This window comes from Colias philodice, chromosome 9 (assembly GCF_061535455.1).
Source record: "Colias philodice isolate Cphi_HAF_F1 chromosome 9, ilColPhil1 Martin Lab GWU primary, whole genome shotgun sequence".
Taxonomy (NCBI): Eukaryota; Metazoa; Arthropoda; class Insecta; order Lepidoptera; family Pieridae; genus Colias; species Colias philodice.
In genome coordinates this window covers 5,322,984-5,342,289 of record NC_143094.1, presented here as the reverse complement: position 1 = coordinate 5,342,289, position 19,306 = coordinate 5,322,984, and the positions used below count along the sequence as shown (strand labels likewise).

The 19,306-nt window shown below is 33.4% G+C and overlaps 2 protein-coding genes across 5 annotated transcripts in view; both read left to right on the top strand.

Moving 5' to 3' along the window:
* Window positions 1-34: 34 nt before the first annotated feature.
* Window positions 35-12,516, top strand: LOC149485782 (uncharacterized). The gene is made up of 9 exons (XM_089699059.1): window positions 35-380; window positions 470-673; window positions 981-1,049; window positions 1,129-1,266; window positions 1,483-1,674; window positions 4,218-4,358; window positions 4,930-5,652; window positions 5,855-6,081; window positions 7,869-12,516. The coding sequence occupies exons 1-9, from the start codon at window positions 246-248 to the stop codon at window positions 8,482-8,484; spliced, it is 2,445 nt and encodes an 814-aa protein (XP_089555185.1). The 5' UTR covers window positions 35-245; the 3' UTR covers window positions 8,485-12,516.
* Window positions 12,517-13,648: 1,132 nt separating this feature from the next.
* Window positions 13,649-19,306, top strand: part of Rbp6 (RNA-binding protein 6) — a 404,056-nt gene continuing 398,398 nt past the window's right edge. For 3 of the 4 annotated variants that reach the window (XM_089699037.1, XM_089699038.1, XM_089699036.1), the window contains exons 1-2: window positions 13,663-13,844; window positions 13,921-13,961. In XM_089699037.1, the coding sequence (XP_089555163.1) occupies window positions 13,780-13,844; window positions 13,921-13,961 (106 nt within the window). In that variant the 5' untranslated portion in view covers window positions 13,663-13,779. Of the gene's footprint in view, window positions 13,845-13,920; window positions 13,962-19,306 lie in introns of all 4 variants that reach the window. The other variant, XM_089699035.1, reaches the window with a different exon arrangement.

Genomic DNA, 19,306 nt, shown 5'->3' with positions numbered 1-19,306 from the left:
GATTCCAAAAGACACACGTTCTGAGCTTTTAATATTGCAGTCGCTCTATGTGTGTAAAAAAGATAAATGAAAATAATTGCAATTGGAATTTTGGAATAGGATTTTAAAAAATACGAATTCAAAATTGTTAACACAAAATGTAGCGTTTTCTATGATTTGTTACATGCTTTAAATTAATAGTCATACGAACAAGAAGAGTATGATCTGTAAACAGGACTGATTATTGTGTTCAACAAAATTTCAAAATGGTGATACAGCGAAGTGGTATTGTAAATGAATCGTCTACGACAAATCCTAACTCAGAATCGAATCCAAATACTTCTTGGAGTGTCCAGGGACCAAAGACGTTAAATATACGCATGACTGGAAATATGCAGGCTGTAAGTATAGTTTAAGAATATACCTGATATTTTTTTTAAAAACTTCGGTACATAGTCGGTTCATTTAAAATTCGAATTGCCTATTTCAGAAACCGCCGATCACACGGCAAATAGCCATAAACACCTTAGCAGCTATGCATCGTAGATTCAGTCTACCTGGTCCTGTGCAACCCCACTCCAGACCTATTGCCGAGTTTCGTGCTAGTGCGAATAAATCCCTTGATATGTTGCGACAAACCATACAGTCAGCGGTAACTCGGGAAATAGATCAAGTCATAAAGAAATACTTGGAGGTAAGATTAACTTAGTAAGCATTTAACCATCAAACTCAAAAAAAGTACTAGTTTTAGTTACCATTCAATTATGAATTAAGATTTACCAGAAATAAACATCAGTGACAATTTTCAAAGCCTTGTAGGAAAGAAAAAAAAAACAAATTCGATTCAAGACTTAGGTAAACATAATAAAAGTAATATTTTGTGTTGTCGTTGATTGTTTTGCTTATTGATATTGAAATCTTAACATTTTTATGATCTCCATCTATTACGCCTTGCATGATTATTTATACAAAGGAAAGCTAATCATAATTTTGTATTTCAGAAATTCTTTGTCCCTGCGGTGAATAATATTAGATTGAATTTAGGCGATGAGTCAGTTAGTGAAGATCAGGTATATACTTTTGTATTTTTTGTAATATAAATATATTTAAAAATAAGATCAAATAATTAATATTGTTTAAAAAATATAGGTGCGAGCAGTTTGCAGAGCTATGCTGGATGCCACCCGTTTACTATATACTACCCCACCTCGAACATTCCAAACTACACAAGAAACAACTGAAGACACAAGCCAAAATATAGAAAACAAATTCAGTAAATATACTAGTGTAAGTACAAGATTATTAAAATATTGTTAAGGAATAGGAACATCTTATAATAAATTGATAAAGTGTCTCTGGACATTTCTTTAGTTCTACAACTCAAACTATTTGATGAATGCTTAAATTGTCCTTAAATTTAATTATTATGTTATATCATTTCTCAAAAAAACTTACTATCATAGTAGATGTCACAGAGTAATTAAAAGTAATTCATGATTTCAGGGCACTTCAAATAAGAGAAAGGAAATGGACATTGAATTGGATTTAAAGACCAAAAAAATAAAGCAAGAGGAGGGTAGTGATAGTGGTCGCTCTTCACCAATAATGTCTCCCGCAATAAGAGACCCTGATAAATGGAACCCAGCTAGACTTACTCAGGATACACTTTTTATCATGGGATCACATGCTCATAAGGTATGTGTAATATTTTCTAATGTTTGATTTTACGCGAGTATTATACATTTAGAAATTAAAGACTTTTTAACAGATTTTAAACGCGATTTATTCATTATATTATTTTCTCCCCGTGACCACGCTCGCTGTAAAGTGTTCGAAACGTCTGGAAAATAATAGAATGAATAAATCGCGTTAAAAAGTCTTTAATTTCTAAAGGTATGTGGGTATAACCGCGAAAAATTGTACATGAATTATTTTTTCAATGTTCCCATTTTATTTCTCATATGGCATCAAAGTTTTTTGACAATAAGTGTTTTGTTAGATATGTAATTAAAGGTATGCTTGTGTTCTTTTAGATTATTTCATAAAACTCCATCTATCTCTTGCAGAAATATTTTATTTTATATTTTTTTTACTGGCTCCACTTTTATGTCCATATAAAAAATACGTGTCCACCTAACACCCTTGTGACAAAAACTGATAACCACTACGAAATGGTATGACTGACTCGCTTTTTTATGAAAAAATTAAGTTATTCGATTCTTATTCAACATGTACACAAAAATCTTTTAATGCACAAGGCCTTAATCGATTTTTTATTATTATTTTAAAAACTGTCCACTTTTTGTTGTGTGTGTAACGTCACGTATGTAACGTCTCTAACTGCCATACTATAAGAATTATCAGAATCCTTCTCTAATTGTCTTGAGTGGCAACACTATCTGGCATGCTGGCAACATTTAAAAAACAAAAGCAGCCATTTTTTCTTTGAGAGAAATGGTGTTTTGTGTTGATGTGAGATTTGTCGCTCGAAAAAAGTGTATTTAAAGTTTTCGATTGCGAGGTAAGTATATATATTCTGTCTTATTATTATAAATCTTTACGTAGGTTTACTATAAAACTAAATAATCAGACTACTTCGTGGTTCTTAGCATTCACAATCGAGTAGTAATTTTAATTTAAGGCTATGTCGCACGCATTTTTTGTCATGATTGTAACGATGTGTAACGAAATGTGTTACGTTACAGTCATGACATATTGTTAGGCTTAGAACACATAGGTTTATTAATAAATTGCGCGACAAAAGGACGATAATATTTTCAAATCTAAACGGCTGAACGGATTTTGATGTGCAAGATATCATTGGATTGGTCTTTATCTATAGTTTTCCATTAGCTTAATATGTTTTACAAAAATTAAAAAACTGTCACTGCAAATTCATAACACGCAGTCGGAGGCTATATAAGATATTGTATAGAATGGGTAGAGGCCAGTAATATTTTGTAGCCGTGTAGCCTCCGACTGCGTGTTATGAATTTGCAGTGTCAGTCGGGTTTTTTTAATTTTTTTTATTAATTATTTTTCAAATGAGAAAATCAAATTACAGATGGCGTTGACGAATGCCAAAAGGCAAAAAAAAATATCGAGAGAAGTTACAAGTTCAAAATCCCGATAAATATAAAGAACTACAAACGAAAAATTCAGAAAGGAATAAAAAGCGGAAAAAATATCATTTTTTTTTCAATACAATTTTGATTTATGCATCTTTTTGTTTTAATTCATTATTTTATGATATGAATTGGTTTTACCTACCTATATCTCCATTTTTTCCTGTCGTGTGAGTGTAAGACACCGTGTCGACGTTAATTTTTTAATGCTAGGAAGAAAAGATAACTGTTATAATATTATGTACTAAGCTTTATAATGGTCATGTAAGTAACATTCAGTCATGTATGTAACGTTTGTTATGATGTCATGAATGTAACGGTACAATTTTTCGCGGTCTTACCCATGTATAAGTTGTGCGAATATATGTGGATAGATGTATTTAAATTTGTGATGCTGTATATTTAAATTTGAGCTTTGTGCGTCCTGAAATATCATATGTTGCTTCATTAGTGTGATCATACAAGGCGTTCACATTGAATGTTGAGGTTATGGATTTAATTATTGCATATTTTATACTATGTATAAGTAAAACAAATACAGGTTGCACTCCGGGAGTGCCGGCAGAAGTGAAAACTTGATTATTAACATTCAGCATGTTTGATATTTTGGAATGGTATCCGTCTTACGCATTTTTGATCAGGCCACGTGTCCTGACGCGAGTTTAAGATTTTATACCTAACGCCGCTAAAGAAGTTTTCACTTCAAAAATTGTGAAAATATACTTGAATGGCATGGATTATTCAAAAAGGATAATTAGAATTGGTCTTCATATTTTTCTAAAAAAACCTGTATTTATTGCTTATATTGTGTAAGTTACTCTTTATAAAAGCAAGTCTCGTCAAATAAAAACCAATCATTTACTTAGCAGGCAATCGTAACTAAAAAAAAATGTTGAGTAACTACTGCTTCTATATACTTCTCATATTAATAAAATGAGTAAAATGACCTGAACAAAAATTTGGATTCAATATTATATCATGAAATATTATCATTACAAACAACATAGACAAGTACAACTATTATGAGAACTTGTTTGACACATGATTTAAATACCAACTATGTCTCCATGGATAACAAAATGAGTTAAAAACAATTTGATTATTTGATCGCAGGTACTTGGGCTTGGTAACTCTCGTGGTCGGTTGTATACAAGACATGCTGGTCTCTTGAGATATCCAGCTGACAGCGCTGACAAAGAATGGATTGCCAGTCACAATCTTGTTAATGCTGTTGGTGGAAAAACTTATATTATGGTAAGTCTGTGGATAGTTCTTTATATTTTAAAAGTCTGTGATGGATAAGTGATTAAATACATTAATATGCCTAACTTTTAATTTTAAACTATTGCATAGCTTCTATCGCGGACCTTGAGCGCGGGGACCGAATCCAGAAATTTAGTAACGAAAAACCTCACGCTCCCCACTCCGACGGGCGCGGAGGTGTGGCTTGAAGGCATAGCATGCAATAGCTTTCCCGCGGCAGTCCCCGAGTGCCACACGTCTTTTTTTTTTATTCTAAGCCTGAAAGGCACAGATAAGAAAATTTATGCATTATCATTTGATACTCCACATGTATGTACATTTAAAAAGTTTGGGTTATTCAATTCTACTATCACTCCCCCGTATCAAGTAAATAAAACGATTTAGACAAAACATGTCCGATTTAAAAATAACATATTTTTACTCAATCACATGTTCCAATTATAATGAAAGTTGTAAAGCAATTTTTTTTATATTATTGTGTCATTAATTACTGTCAAAGTTATGATACATCAATATAAAACAATATTTTAATGTTATCATTAAAGTAAGTCCTTAATTTTAGGTCCTAGAGGATATAGAAGAGCTTGCTACTAGTGATGCATACAAACACAACTCATTGCCTCTACTTGGCGAATTAACTGGGTTCAGAGTTCCACCTTTTATGCTCAGAAAGATAAAGGCATATGTACTAAAAAGGGCTATGAGTGGGGACTTAACTAATGCGGATAGCCCACAACCTTCCACCAGTAATAATCAAGAGGATAAATTTAAAATAGAAGACATAAAGATCGAAGCCCACGATGATTTCGACTCTGCTAACTTTAATGCCAGTCAGTATATGAATAGCTCCGATGGCGCAGGAGCTTCCCATGCGAATGATTTTGCGGACATAAAAGTGGAGGATATTGACGATATTAAAGTAGATTCAATCAAAATGGAGGATTTGGACGATATGAAAGTTGATGGAATCAAAGTAGAAGATTTAGAAGCAAATGGAATTAAAGTTGAAAACATTGATGATATTAATGTGGATGCGATAAAAGTCGAAGATATTAAATTGGAAAATGACGATGCGTTTGATATGTGTAAACAATCAGATAATGATGAAAGTAGTCTAGTGGATGGCTTATTAGAGGAAGATATCGAATTCCTGAGTCGTAATTTAGGCAATATCGAGAGTGATGCAGATGCTAGAAAAACAATTGAGAATCTGACTGGAGCTAATCCCGATAATATCACTTTGGTTGGAGATGAATTTGATCTTGGGAGCACACTCAATACTAATGTAAGTTTATTCTAATTTAATTCGACAAAAAATCTGTTTATATAAAAAAGAAATATGAAAGTTCAAAGTTATTTCAATATCATATATCATAGTAAGTGAAAATTTTGCAGTCATTTATAAAATCAAAGATCTTCTCTTGTAATTTTTAAATGAATAACAAAATAGTATTTTAAAGAAAAATAAATTAACACCCAATATACAGTTTTCAGGCAGCCAGAACACAAAGTGCATAACAGTGGCGTCAACAACGAGCGGCATGATACACAGCGTGCCAGTAGCTCATATATCAGCTCCACGTATAACTGGTAGCACTGTGCACTACTATACTAGCTCTGGTATACAGGGTGCTCAGAGAACGGTACATCACTTGCCACAAGCGACCGTCACTATACAGAGCATACCAGGCTCCACTTCACAGATGATAAGGGGGTTAGTGTTCATATTTTTATGTTTAAAGTGTGTGTGTTCATATTTTTATGTTTGTAAATATTCTAAGGGCCACAGCATACCAGTAGCTCATATATCAGCTCCACGTATAACTGGTAGTACTGTGCACTATTACACCAGTTCTGGTATACATGCTCAAATTGTGGCCCACATATCAGCTCCACGTATCAGGGGGTTAGTGTACAGAATTTTATGCCTTTAATATTCTTAAGTGCCGGCTCATATACCATTGCCGTGCGCCGTGCATTGCTATACTAGTTTGGGTATACAGGATGCTCAGAGACAAGGGGGTGTGTATGAAAAATATCTTTGACTCTACATGTAGAGAAATGTCTGAAAAATAATAAAAGAGCGTGTGCGCCGAGCACACGTGTCAGAAGTGAAACTTCTTTGGCAAGATACAACAATACCAAAATCGTCGCCTTATTCCATGACGTGACGGTGTTGCCATGACGCGACCTTGAAATTTTACTCTCAACGCGCCTTAAGACAAATTTATACAATATTGTGATGAACGAATTACTGCCACTTTAATGACTTGAGATTTTATTTTATTTTCGATTTTGCTTTTAATTTCTTAAAAGTTTGATAGTACCTAACCATAATAATTGATTATACATATTATAAAATTATTGGAAATTTTGTGTGAAAATAAGGACGCCAAAGAATTTGTTAAAATTATGTACTTGATAAATTATTTTTACAAATGAGTTTAGTTTGTCCATTACTAATGGGTAAGGTACTTCAGTTTATAGTTGGAATTTTCGAAATACAGAACCTTTTTTATCAGCACAAAAAAAATCTCCTGTAAAGTTTTTTGTAGTAATTACGTCCATATTCGAAAGATACGTATCAAGTGAGTTATGATGTTAGAGGTATCAAGTGAGTTATGATGTAGAGTTATGTTGTGAGTTATGATGTGAGATTTTATATCAGATCGTAGGATTACGGTAAAATAATATAATAATGTCTTGATGGGCCTAAGTAAGTAATTTTTATATAATACTTAAAATAAATTACTTGTCGGCAATAAAATTAATAAATAAAAGCATATTATAAATTTTCCAATAGAACCAATTTGAACATCTTGATTGTAGCGACACCTCGCTCTGAATCGCGCAAGCTAAATGTTTTCGCTACAGAGCATATATGCAACTTTCCGACATCATTCATCGGGGCCTTAACGGCCGGCCAGTCGAGTAGAGGTCGAGGATACTCCCTTTTTCGATGGAGGAATTCCACCCTCCTTCCTCCACATTTATTTATTTATTTATTTATTTAATTCATAACAAGTAATTAACAGGTTTTACCCCAAAGCATTACATGTTTAGTTTTACACAAAATATTAAAAATAGGATACAGTTTTCATTAACTATCGACTTAAGAATTTAATAACATTGGATTTATATGTATTTATGGACGTATTAAATAAATCTATCTCGGGTAGCAGAGCGAGCAAGTCGTTTACTAATTTTACCGAACGCACCAAGGGGGCGTTACGGCCAGAAACAGTTCTTACGCCTTGCTGCACAGGAAGGAAATCACGACCCCGACGTAGTTCTATCCCAGAAGGAGCCGCTACACTATAAATAAACTTCGGAGGAATTTTAAAAGAAATTCGTTCAAGACTAAATGGGTTATCTATACCACCATTTAGCACCTCATAAACGTGTACTAGTAAAATGTATTGATCGGTACACATTGATAGGTTTTATGTGTAGTAATTGTCAAATTGTGTAGAAACAAACTAATAAAAGTCCTTGTTCCAGTATACCATACAACGCGAAATCTGGCACTATAAGCACAGTGATGTCACAAGGCACCGCCAACACGATCATCGGCTTCGGCACTCGGACGTCCAACGCAATAATCAGCACTCCCACACAATACGTGAACGTTACTTCCAAATCATTCCCAACTGGTAACATTCTCCATAACGCTATCATGTCCAATATAGCCAACAAGAATATAGGAAATAACTCTACTCCAGGAATTTCTTTCAACGTAACGACCATCCAACCACCTACAACGGTGGCTAATAATAAATGCGACTTTGACACAATTTCTACTACGAAAGACATGATAGATAATGCGTGTAACTCTTCGGTAATGTTGAAGAAAGTATTGACCCTGGGTAGTACGGGTTCTGCCAAATCGTTTATTATGCACAATACCCAAAAGGTTCTGTCCACTGGTTTCGCTACCGGTTCTACTCCTCCCCCTAATGTTACAATTGTTAGCTCCGGTTCGAGCGGTATGTTGAATAACGGTATGGGTAATTCGAACATTGTCTGCCCAACTTCAGGCAATTTGAGTGCGACACACGCTACTTTATCCGCTCTGTTGTCGACCAGTGCTGAGAATAACCAGGCAAGTAAGAATTAATTATTTTCGAATTAGTTTTAACACTCCAAGATCGATAAATATGTTTGTTGTTTAGTACATAACTAATTGAATTTTCTTACACACACTAAAGTATATTTTTGGAAAATAGATGTGATATTTAATTATCTACTTGTAATGTAGAGTTTCCTGAAATCTCAATTGCATGGTATGAGATAAGAATTTGACAATTATGTTAAAATGGGGACTTTTTCAACACTACATTTTGAATCATTATAATGATTTAAGTGTAAAATCGTGAAATTTAGAAGTTACTTCGCTAACATTAGGAGAATTTGTAGTTGATCTTATTTTCAAATAGTTTAAATGTGACTTTCTGTCCACTTAAGGGCTAATTTTTCAATCCTTGGTTAAAACTTATTCGTCGAATAATGTATAAAACTACCATTTTAAAAACGTATTTCAATTGCCCGTATTTGACAGTATACGTGACATTTTAATCGTGTAATACTTTATTGGACGGATAAATTTTAACCAAGCATTGAAAAATCGGCCCTAATTGTAATTGATGTAGGTACCTAAAGTTCCAACCATATACCCAAGTACATCTTTAATGTAAAGTCTGTTCACTCATTATTTATAGTTAGTGGTAGTTTGCAGATTAAATGTTATAATTGATTTATTATTTCATCTGAAATAAGAAGATTATTATTATAAGTACGAAAAGTATTATCTACCTCGTTAGGTTACCTGACTGTTTTATGATTTTGTTTAGATAAACGTTATTTTTATAGAAATTACCATATTTGTGTTAACGTTAAAAGTGTGTTTCGAAATGGTTGTAGGAAATATATATTATTTTTTCTTTTTCAGAAGCGATTGTATCTATTCGTTATCTGGTAGCATTTATACCATATGTATTTATATTATTTATTTTAATTTAATACATAATTGAGTATTTAATTCATACTTCGCTCTAAAATGTGTCTTTGTAAATTTATTTTCTGATATACTTTAGGGTAGGAAAATTACTATGGCTAAAGAATTTCAATGCCTATATAATATACAGTGGTTAGATTTCAGAACCTTGAATTTCGAAAACTTCTTGGAAGTCGTTTCTTTTTATTTTGTTACCTGATACCTGTTATAGCTAGTGAAGATTCAATCTCTCAATTGCATTTGATTGTGCACTGTGATTAATTCACTATAGGAGTTTTTTCCCTTTTGACAAGTTTTGTTTATTCCGTGCTATTTAAAGTAACATGCAATTCAACTTATTTCTTTACTAGCTTTCCGCCCGCGGCTTCGCCTGCGTTTTCAGAGAAAAACCCGTTCCCGTAGGATTTCCGGGATAAAACCTATCCTATGTCCTTTCTCGGGTATCAAAATATATCTATACCAAATTTCATGCAAATTGGTTCAGTAGTTCAGGCGTGATTGAGTAACAGACAGACAGACAGAGTTACTTTCGCATTTATAATATTAAGTATGGATTGTTGTTGCAAAGAGTAAATAGGCCTAGCTGTAATGCACCCTTTTGCCATTAGCGTAGGTTTAATTTGTTCGTTTGTTTGTTGTTTGCGGAATCCAGCATTCGAAAATATAAGAAATAACAAATAAGCATTTTTTTAATATACAAAAGGATTATTTTTTCAAACAATATCCTGAGTTTATAGAGATGTCTATCAGAGAAAAGGCCATATAGAGCGGAGTCTGAAAGTTTGGCCAAAAATATTTTGATTGAATTATTAATATTTTATTGTAATTTTTTAATATTGTTATTTATTTTATTTGTATTGAGAACGTGTTCGCTTAGCTTTAATATCTCGACTGATGAAAGACATGTATTTTGTTATTCCGTATTTTTGTGTGATTAAGGCTGTGCTTTATATGTTAAGAAAAACTATACGCGTTTATTTATTTTTGTTGTTGTATTGGGTTGTGTTTGTCATTTTATCGTGTTCAAGTTTTTTTGTTATTTAATTCGTGCATATGTTGACTGAACATCTAGTAAGCTTGCTTAGCTTAATAATTTAGCTCGTATTTATGGATCTCGCTTATTCTTAGGTCGTTATTTTACAGTTATATAGGCTATATTTTTGTTTTGAGTAATGGAAATGTAAAGACCAAAGACTACATTACCAGTTTTTTTTATGTAGGCGTAAAACAATTTATTTATTAGCTTTTTGTAGTAAGTCTTTATTTTCGTTACGTAGCTTTTAATACTAAAGTACCTATTATTCATCCTATCTTTCTATGGTAAATCCGGTTTTCCGTTATATACGTAGACTAAGGAAAGAAAATGCATTCGTCTTCGCGCATATACTTGTATACTCTTATATGTATAATTATATATGTACATATCTTCTGGCCAGTCACTATGGAGATTTACTGCCGCTGTCCGAAGAATTTTCTGTTGCAGAGAAAAAAAATTCTTATGATTACATTAAAGTTAATGTATTGAGTAAATCTGGCACCTTGAAATTCGGAAAAAATTGTGGCTTTTGATACGAAAGAAAAATAGACTATCATAATTTGAATTACTTCTCCTTTTTAAAAACAGACTTATTTTTATTAGTGCGCACATAAAAGAGGTAGGTATAGGGAAAGTAACGCTTAGATTGAATCTTATTGAATACAGAAAACGAAGGTTTAATTTATTATTATATCTACCGATTTTTTCGCATAGAAATAATTTCAATAATTATGTAATATCGTATATAGTATATGATATTATATTTGTTCGATAAACTAACCACATTACTTTGTTTAGGGTCAGAAGGAAAATAAATGATATAATAAGGACATAAGTAATATAATTCAATAAGTTCAGATAATAAGGAAATTTTATACATTTATTTCATTATCAATTATTTTTGTTTCTATTCGTTTCATGCGATATTCCATTTATGTACGCCAACGCGTTTATTTTAATAAGAAATATGCATGTTTTTCGAACTTTTATAACTTTTTATATTATAGTACTCTTTTTAGAATTTCGAAATATAATAAACAAATTTTCTGACTAATTTATTAAGTCAAAGATAGACTTGCTCATTTTAAAAGGCTAAATAACGCTTGTTCAAACAAAGCATGCTTTAAAATTTAGCTTTAAGCTTTCGTGCAATTAATGCTTTACATATAGATAAAGTAAATCATCTGCAATTTATGTGTGGCAATCGCTTTATTTTTTATTTTAGTATAACTATTTATATTTTTCTTAATTATTCCATTATTATTATTTAATTAATTATTTTAGCTAGGCTTTTTTTGCAATGTTTTATGCTTATCCTTAGTTCGTTAATTATTATATGTATTATCATGTGCCAAAGTTCTTTTTCCGGTATTATACTTATAACATAAAATAATAGTCAGCTCTTGTACCAATAAAGTTTTGTGTTATATTTTTCTATCACATTTACAACTGAAAGTGAATTATAGCAATGTATTACAGGTATAATATTTCATTGCATTTTTCATAATAATATAAGAAAACTAAGTTTTGATTGAATCTATATTATAATTAGTGATTAAAATTTGAATTATGGCTGTGTTGAATTTTAATGTGAATTAAAACTAAATGTATGTAGCGTAATATTATAAATTTTATCCTCATCATTGTCTATGTACTTTAAATGATCTCTGTGACTATTGATATTAGTTTAAATTCATGTAATATCGGTGTTGTGAAAAATCGTTTAGAGTTTCGAGTCTGCTACAAAAAAGTGTTGTTATTTGTAGTAGGTTTAGTGTAGGAAACATATGTGTTTAAACTATAAACTGTAAGCTCGTAATTACCTAGAATACAAAATAAAAAACAAAGTTATAAAAATGTTTCACACTTCTCTCACATCGATTCTTAATATTGTTTATTTTTATCATATTCCAATTCAATTTTAAAATGGCTTATAATGTAAACCCGCCCTTTCCATTCCACGATTCTTCAGTTTTTGGATATTTGCGTGCTATTTGTTATTCATATGTAACTTTGTAGATATTAAACGATGAGTTACTAAGCAACGTCATGTATGATTTCATTTACCTACATAATAGAGTAATGGGCCTTCTTTACAATGGGCAGCGTTGGGCGAGTAGAGGCAACCACTAAAGTGTAGAATCATTTCAGACGTTTATTCATATCGACGTAATAATGGCGGCAAATATTGACTAACATTTGTTGGGCCAACGCTGCCCGTTGTGTGTCTCTACATCTATGCAATTATTGAGTAGTTCCCGAGAGTAACAAATATTTTAGATTAATTAATGTTCTTGTAAGAAAAAGATGGCGATCCTTCTACTCTATTGACTCTTGTCGATTCAGATAGGTAATATTTTTCAATATCGTTCTAAATTTTCAAATATTGTATCTTTGCTCATTTAGGATAACGTATAAATTGTTCAAATTATGACAGACAGTCCTGTAATTATTTGTTAATATGTTAGTCTAGCAGTCGCCGTTTTAACGGCATTTCTTCGTACTGACAGATGCTATCTGCTCCAGTTGTTTTGTGAATTTTTAACAATGATAAGTTGGAGCAATGGAATCGCTACGTAGACTCCGGTAGGATAGATTGCGTTAGTATGTCGTACAATGAATACATACATATTATATAGAGCAAATATCAATATAGAGCAGATATTTATTTTTAAGTAATTAGTAGCTATTTCATTTTTATAAATGTCTCTAGGTATATTAATTTTTAAAACATTGACAAAAAATTATAACGTAGCTAATTTATTTGCTACGAAACAATTCTTGCTACGAGGAAAGTTTGAAAATCGCACCCGTACACGGTGTTTTGGCAGACTTACAATTTTGGCGCAAGAATTTCAATTATGAAGATTTATTTTTCTCAAAAAAAAAGTTTTATTCGAAACTCGTCGCAGGTGGGTAAGTGTCGTGTTATAATTGTTATGGATGATTCCAAGTGTATATTGTTAGGTAGGGAGTAATTAGCGAGGAAGGGGTTCAGCAAGCAGCGGCAGGGCGGGGGTGGTCGGCTGCGGCGCGGAGGCGTGCGGCGCGGTGGGCGTGCTCGCGGGGCGGCCGCCCGAGCACGTGGCGCGCGCTCACGTGGTGCTGCCCGCGCGAGCCCGCGTCCACCATGCGGCTCGTATGAATAATTGTATACCGAGTGAATGAATCGATGCGGAGGCGCTCGCGGCGGGGAGGCGGGCGGCGCTCGCTGCGTGGAGGGGTGCGCCGCGCCGCGCCAGTCTTGTGCCGGTAGTCGGTAGTGTAACCGAGCGACTACGGGAGCCGTCCCCGCCGCGTCGTCGCTCGCTCGTAGTCGTAGTGCGCCCGTCGGCCCGCCCCACGCCGCTGGCGCTTTTTCCATGGAAACCCAAAATCAGGATGTGGCCAACGGCCCCGGTGAGGTGCCCAACGACCCGGGGTACGTGTCTGTATCCAGCTTATAGTTATTGTGGAGTTCCTTCCGCCGGTTACCGCATCTAAACGTCACGTTTGTATTGCAGGAAGATGTTCGTCGGAGGGCTAAGCTGGCAGACTAGTCCAGGTACGCAAGTCGCCGGCTGAACTTCCGTGTCCACTACGGAAGTGCACGCACCCGATGCATACGTCGATGACGATCGAGTTGAATTAAAGCGTTTGCTATATTAACGGAAGAGTGTCCCTCGACGTGCAAAAGACGAAATAGATTACATTTTCAGTGACAAAAATCGCATTTGCATTTTATAAACACCGGTAAAAGTTTGGTAATCAGCTGATCGGGTGCGCGTCAAACTTTTTGACGGTGCGTGCGGGGTATGTTGTGTTTGCCGAAAGGTTATTACTAAAAGGTAGAGTTCTGACTGTGTTTGGCGTATCGTAAACGATATTCGTGCTGTAATTCAGTAAAGATGTCAAGGTGTAACAGCAGTCAGGTGTCCGATGGCGGCCATACCGGATGCGCGCGCAGGCTCAGTTGCCATTTCATTTTGTTTCATATAATAGCTTCAAAGGAAACTGGTCTTTATGTATTGAATGCTCTGGTGAAAAATTCTGTGCATTAATTTTATAGCCGGCTTATATTCTAAACAGTTTTCAAAACATAACCTCAACCTGAAAAATTTGGGCAGATTATTATCGTAGATGGATTAAATTTTAATAATGTTATCAATGATTTATTCTTTCTTAAATTTTCAAATTGGATTATTAAGTAAGTATTACAAATTATTTAAGACCTTGTTGTCTTTATATTGTTTATTCAAACGATAACTTGACTAGATTAGAAGACACGTGATTAAGTCAATTAAATATCCGTATTATGATAGTTTATCGGAATGAGTAAACATGTTTATGAGCACAATAGAAATAAAGCATTTGTATTCTATAGGAATGTTTTATTTGAACGGGAATATAAATGGTAACGCATTGTTGGTAATTAATAATAATTATACAAGTGGAGTCGCAAAAGGTCCCATGCGCCTGCGCGAGTGATGTGCCGCCCGCGGTATTAGGTCGTGCGCCCACGCTGCACTTTGATCCTAAGTCTATGCCAATTCTTCAGATTCGCGATGTATCAATACATAACTGATAGGAAAATAATCGACTCCTATGACCTATTTATCCTTAAAAATAGTTTTAACTCGCTATTTATTTCTGCAAAACTTTGATAAATCACACGCACACGCATTGAAATTATATTTAAATATTAATTGTTTCCGTATAAATGATAAACGTGAATAGGCCAAAAGTAATTTAAATTGAACTATGAACAAATTGTAGAGTCGGGCTCAGTGAACTCTGACGTATTTGCGTTTATACAGGTATACTCTGTGATAAGATAATTAAATATTATTCATTCCAAGTCATTCCGTTCTCATATATCTCGAATATTTCGTAGAGACAGATAAAAACTAAAAAAAAAACTGGTCTGGGGTTACTTTAAAAATTTGCTTGTAACTTTTAAATGTGGTCTCTATTAAAACTATCTTAGTATGTAGGTGTATAATTCCACAAATTGTTGCAATATTTTCCATTTAAAATTGTATTTATTGTTTATTTTTTTTAATGTAGTATGTTAAAGACGTTTGGAAAATCCATTTTCTTCGAGAGAAATAGATACCAACGAAGAAGCCAATTAAATTTTCTACTAACATGAGTACCTATTGGGAATTTAATACGTGTAGGAAATGCATTATTAAGATTTAGGCATTTTGTTTTGTACATTTTTAATAATATCATCTCAATGGTGATGGATACAATGTGCATGCAAATAAACATAATAGAGTTATGTATATTTCAACAAAGTACCTATAACATTGCGGAACGAGCAAGGTTAGCGATGTTCACCGTTTAAATAAGTAGGTAACATTACAAGTGTTTCAAGAATAAGTTTTGTTTGGTTAGACAAAAGGTTGAGTTCCATTATCTGGCTCACTTCGCGCGCCTGACATATCATTGACACGCCGGCTCAAGATTTACGTTGTCCGACTTAACGTTACAGAAATAAACACGGCAGAATATTAGTGTCGATTGTATTTGTATAGATTTACTGTACACTGAAAATTATCAAGTGCGCTTCATGTAAAGTTGGAAGAGGAAATTAACAATTTCCCTAATTACGTGTTCCATGAACACCTATGAATTTTGGTAAACGTCCCGTGTCCTGCCAGTTTCGTAATATGATTTTACAAAAAAACATATCTAGATAGTATTTGGAAGAAAAAAAAAATACTGCTTAAAATGTAACTTCTATACAATACAATTGATTTGTTATAGAAGTAAAACTTACATAAACACTCATTTGTCTTCAATTCTCACCCACGCTACCTGAAAACTTAATACTGACGCCCGGAGGTAAAATGTTACACCAGAATTTATTCGGCTTTTTGAAAATTCTATCCAATATGCATTTTGCACGTTTTATTCCCTTTGTATGAAACAAAATCGTATGAGAAATTATATAAACCGATTTACGTCTTCCTTCTTCTATATATATCACGAATTCATAAATTCATGAATAATAAAACTGAAGCTAATACGCGAACGATATTATTGCGATTTCAGAACTCAATGTGTAAGAAAATTTTTCGTCTTACCGCGGCAACAGGATTTTACTTTTATTTTGGTTTCGGTTAAAACATATTTTACGACAGTTTCGACATGGAACCCACTGTTGACAGACTATTTCAGTAGATATGTGTTATTATTGGTTACTCGCGTGAACATCTATTTATAGGTTTACCTCAGAGATTTATTGTGGCGTAGTAATGGTGCGGTATACTGATGAATATTGTAAAATATTGTAGCCTGATAAAGGAATAGTGTAATGTTGCACAATACATTTGCCTCATAAGGTCTACATTTTAAATCCAAATATACGGTCCTGACTTCATGACGATGGACGTAAAATTTGATGGAAGTTTCTGGTAATGTTCAGATTAAACATATCGCTTCTACGGTTTACTACTTTTGTATTCCTTGTGAATAATTCAAGTATTCAATTTTGAGTGCCCGAATGTTTAGTTTCGTAATGCAAAAAATAGATGTGATTTTTACACTTGATATGTGTCCGGATTTCCTTACGAGGGTTTCGCGATTAATTTTCCCGGTACTGATTTTAACCCATTGACCACCGAGCGGCCCGATCGGGCCGAGACACAATAGATTTTCTATTGTGTCTGTGATCCGAGGACTGACGGATTAAATGATGTTTTCAAAACCCAACAATACCAGCTTACATATAACGCAATCAACATGCTCATACCTAATTGATTAATAGAATACACAAATAGCCTTTTATAGCTTCAAAGAGTATATTTAATGAAAATGATGTAAATTTATACATACATGTTACATTGGTAGTATGTAGAGCAAAATAGATGGAGGTGATGGTAATCCCCTCGCCCAGTTCATTTTCTCCAATAAATCTCATATGTCGAGAAAAACTCCAAATCCATTAAAAAATCAAGCAATAATGCCAATAATAACTATTTAGTATTCTGACGTTGCTATATACAGAAACATTAATTTCCATGAATATATTTTTAACATTGTTTGTCCACAATTTTATTGCTGTTGAAAAATGAGATATCATTTCAAAGTTAAACATAAAGTTGTTGTATAAACATTAAGATGCCAGTAATTTATAAAATTAACATTAACAACACAAACGTAATTATGCATTTCTATGACATTAGCTTTCTGTTAAGGATAAAGACAGATTTATTGAACGTCTCAAACTATTTTAATTGACCATTTGCAAAGCTTGCCAAACTCTCGACATCCCTGAATAATATATACCTAGTAACTAAGTCCTAAACGACCCACTAGTTAAACAAATAATAAATAGTGTGATATGATGTGCATTTTATTATTATGAGCAAGTAGGTTGGTATATTGTATCAAACAAAACTCAAATATAGATAGAGTTTCCGTCTATTTTGGAACGAACGAAACTATGAAAGTTATTAAACAGGAAGTGAGCGAAATAAACGGGACTATTTATTTTATATCGGCAAGAAATAAGCGTTTAATATTCCGTGCCATTTGGCTGCCGGCACGTTGAGGAGGAAAAGATTTAGCCTACGGTCGAGGATAGAGTGTGCTCCCAAAGACCACATTACTGCCAATCGCACCATAATCCTCTTTTACAAAACGAATTATAGACTTATTTAAAAAGACTCGGATTTTCGTAATAAAAATCGTTTAATATAAATACAAATTTTAACAGATTAGGTTCATTAATTATACTTTCGTAGAAAAATGTATGTAGTATAATTATTATTAATGTCTGTAGTATAATTTGTAGGCACATATTATACCTAATAAATTAATATAACTAAAATCATTGAATGATTTTTATGAATTGTAGAGCTAGATTTGTTTTTGCTCTACAAGCCAATTCGTTTATATTGCTCGGTAACTAACATTTCAGCGATATTTTAGATACCTCCATATTCATGAACTTCCAAAGCTTTTACATAATTCAATCGTACAAATAAAAACGTTTTTATTACCTGCTTATTAAGTAGGTCTTCTTATTTATTGTTTCACACATTTAGAATGTGGGATGGTATGTTAATACTGAACGTTAAATAAATTGTTGAACATTCTTACGAACCTACAGAAAATCTATCAAATGAAGAGTAGGTAAATTGTAAATAGAGTTCGAAATAGCGAAGTGACATTTTAACTAATCAATTCCCTCTGCGGAGTGCGTTTGTAGCGGTATAGGGTGTAAAGATTTAGATATATTATAGCCGTATATTGTCTCCGCTCCATACGTCAGTCGTACAAAATATTTCTACATTGCATAACTCTTGCAAGCCATACATTCAGACGCACATCTGGAAACGTTCGGTTCAGACGACACACGTTATTACGCTGTTGTCATTACTCATATGTCGAGCACACGACTTCACGCTGCCGACTCGCGTTACTTCTTAAGAGATGTCACATAACATGCCGGTGCTAATACACAAGAGACTCTGCAATGATGGGCGAAAAGCGCACGCCGGGTATTCCTACTTTGAGCCTTATGACGTTTAGTATACACGTCGTGCCCAAGAAGCGCATCTTCAAAAGACATGCTAATTGACGGCAGCGTCAAGCGACTACTAAAAGCAAAGTTTTTTTAATTTGTATTTAAACAGGTTTAAAAACCGTTCTCTGATTTTTGATACAACATATCTCAATTTTTGTCTCCATTAAAAAAGCATTCGGCACATGTATTTTCAATACTCATGTACGCAAAAGGTTTAAAAAATTAAGGGCGAGTGGTAAAAAATAAAAATATTCAACAATAACAAAAGATAAGTTATCGTTGATATGATTCCAAAACACCTATAACTGAAATACGTCTATTTTCATGGAAAATAATACAATCTCTTTATCTAAAGCTAATATTTTTATAAA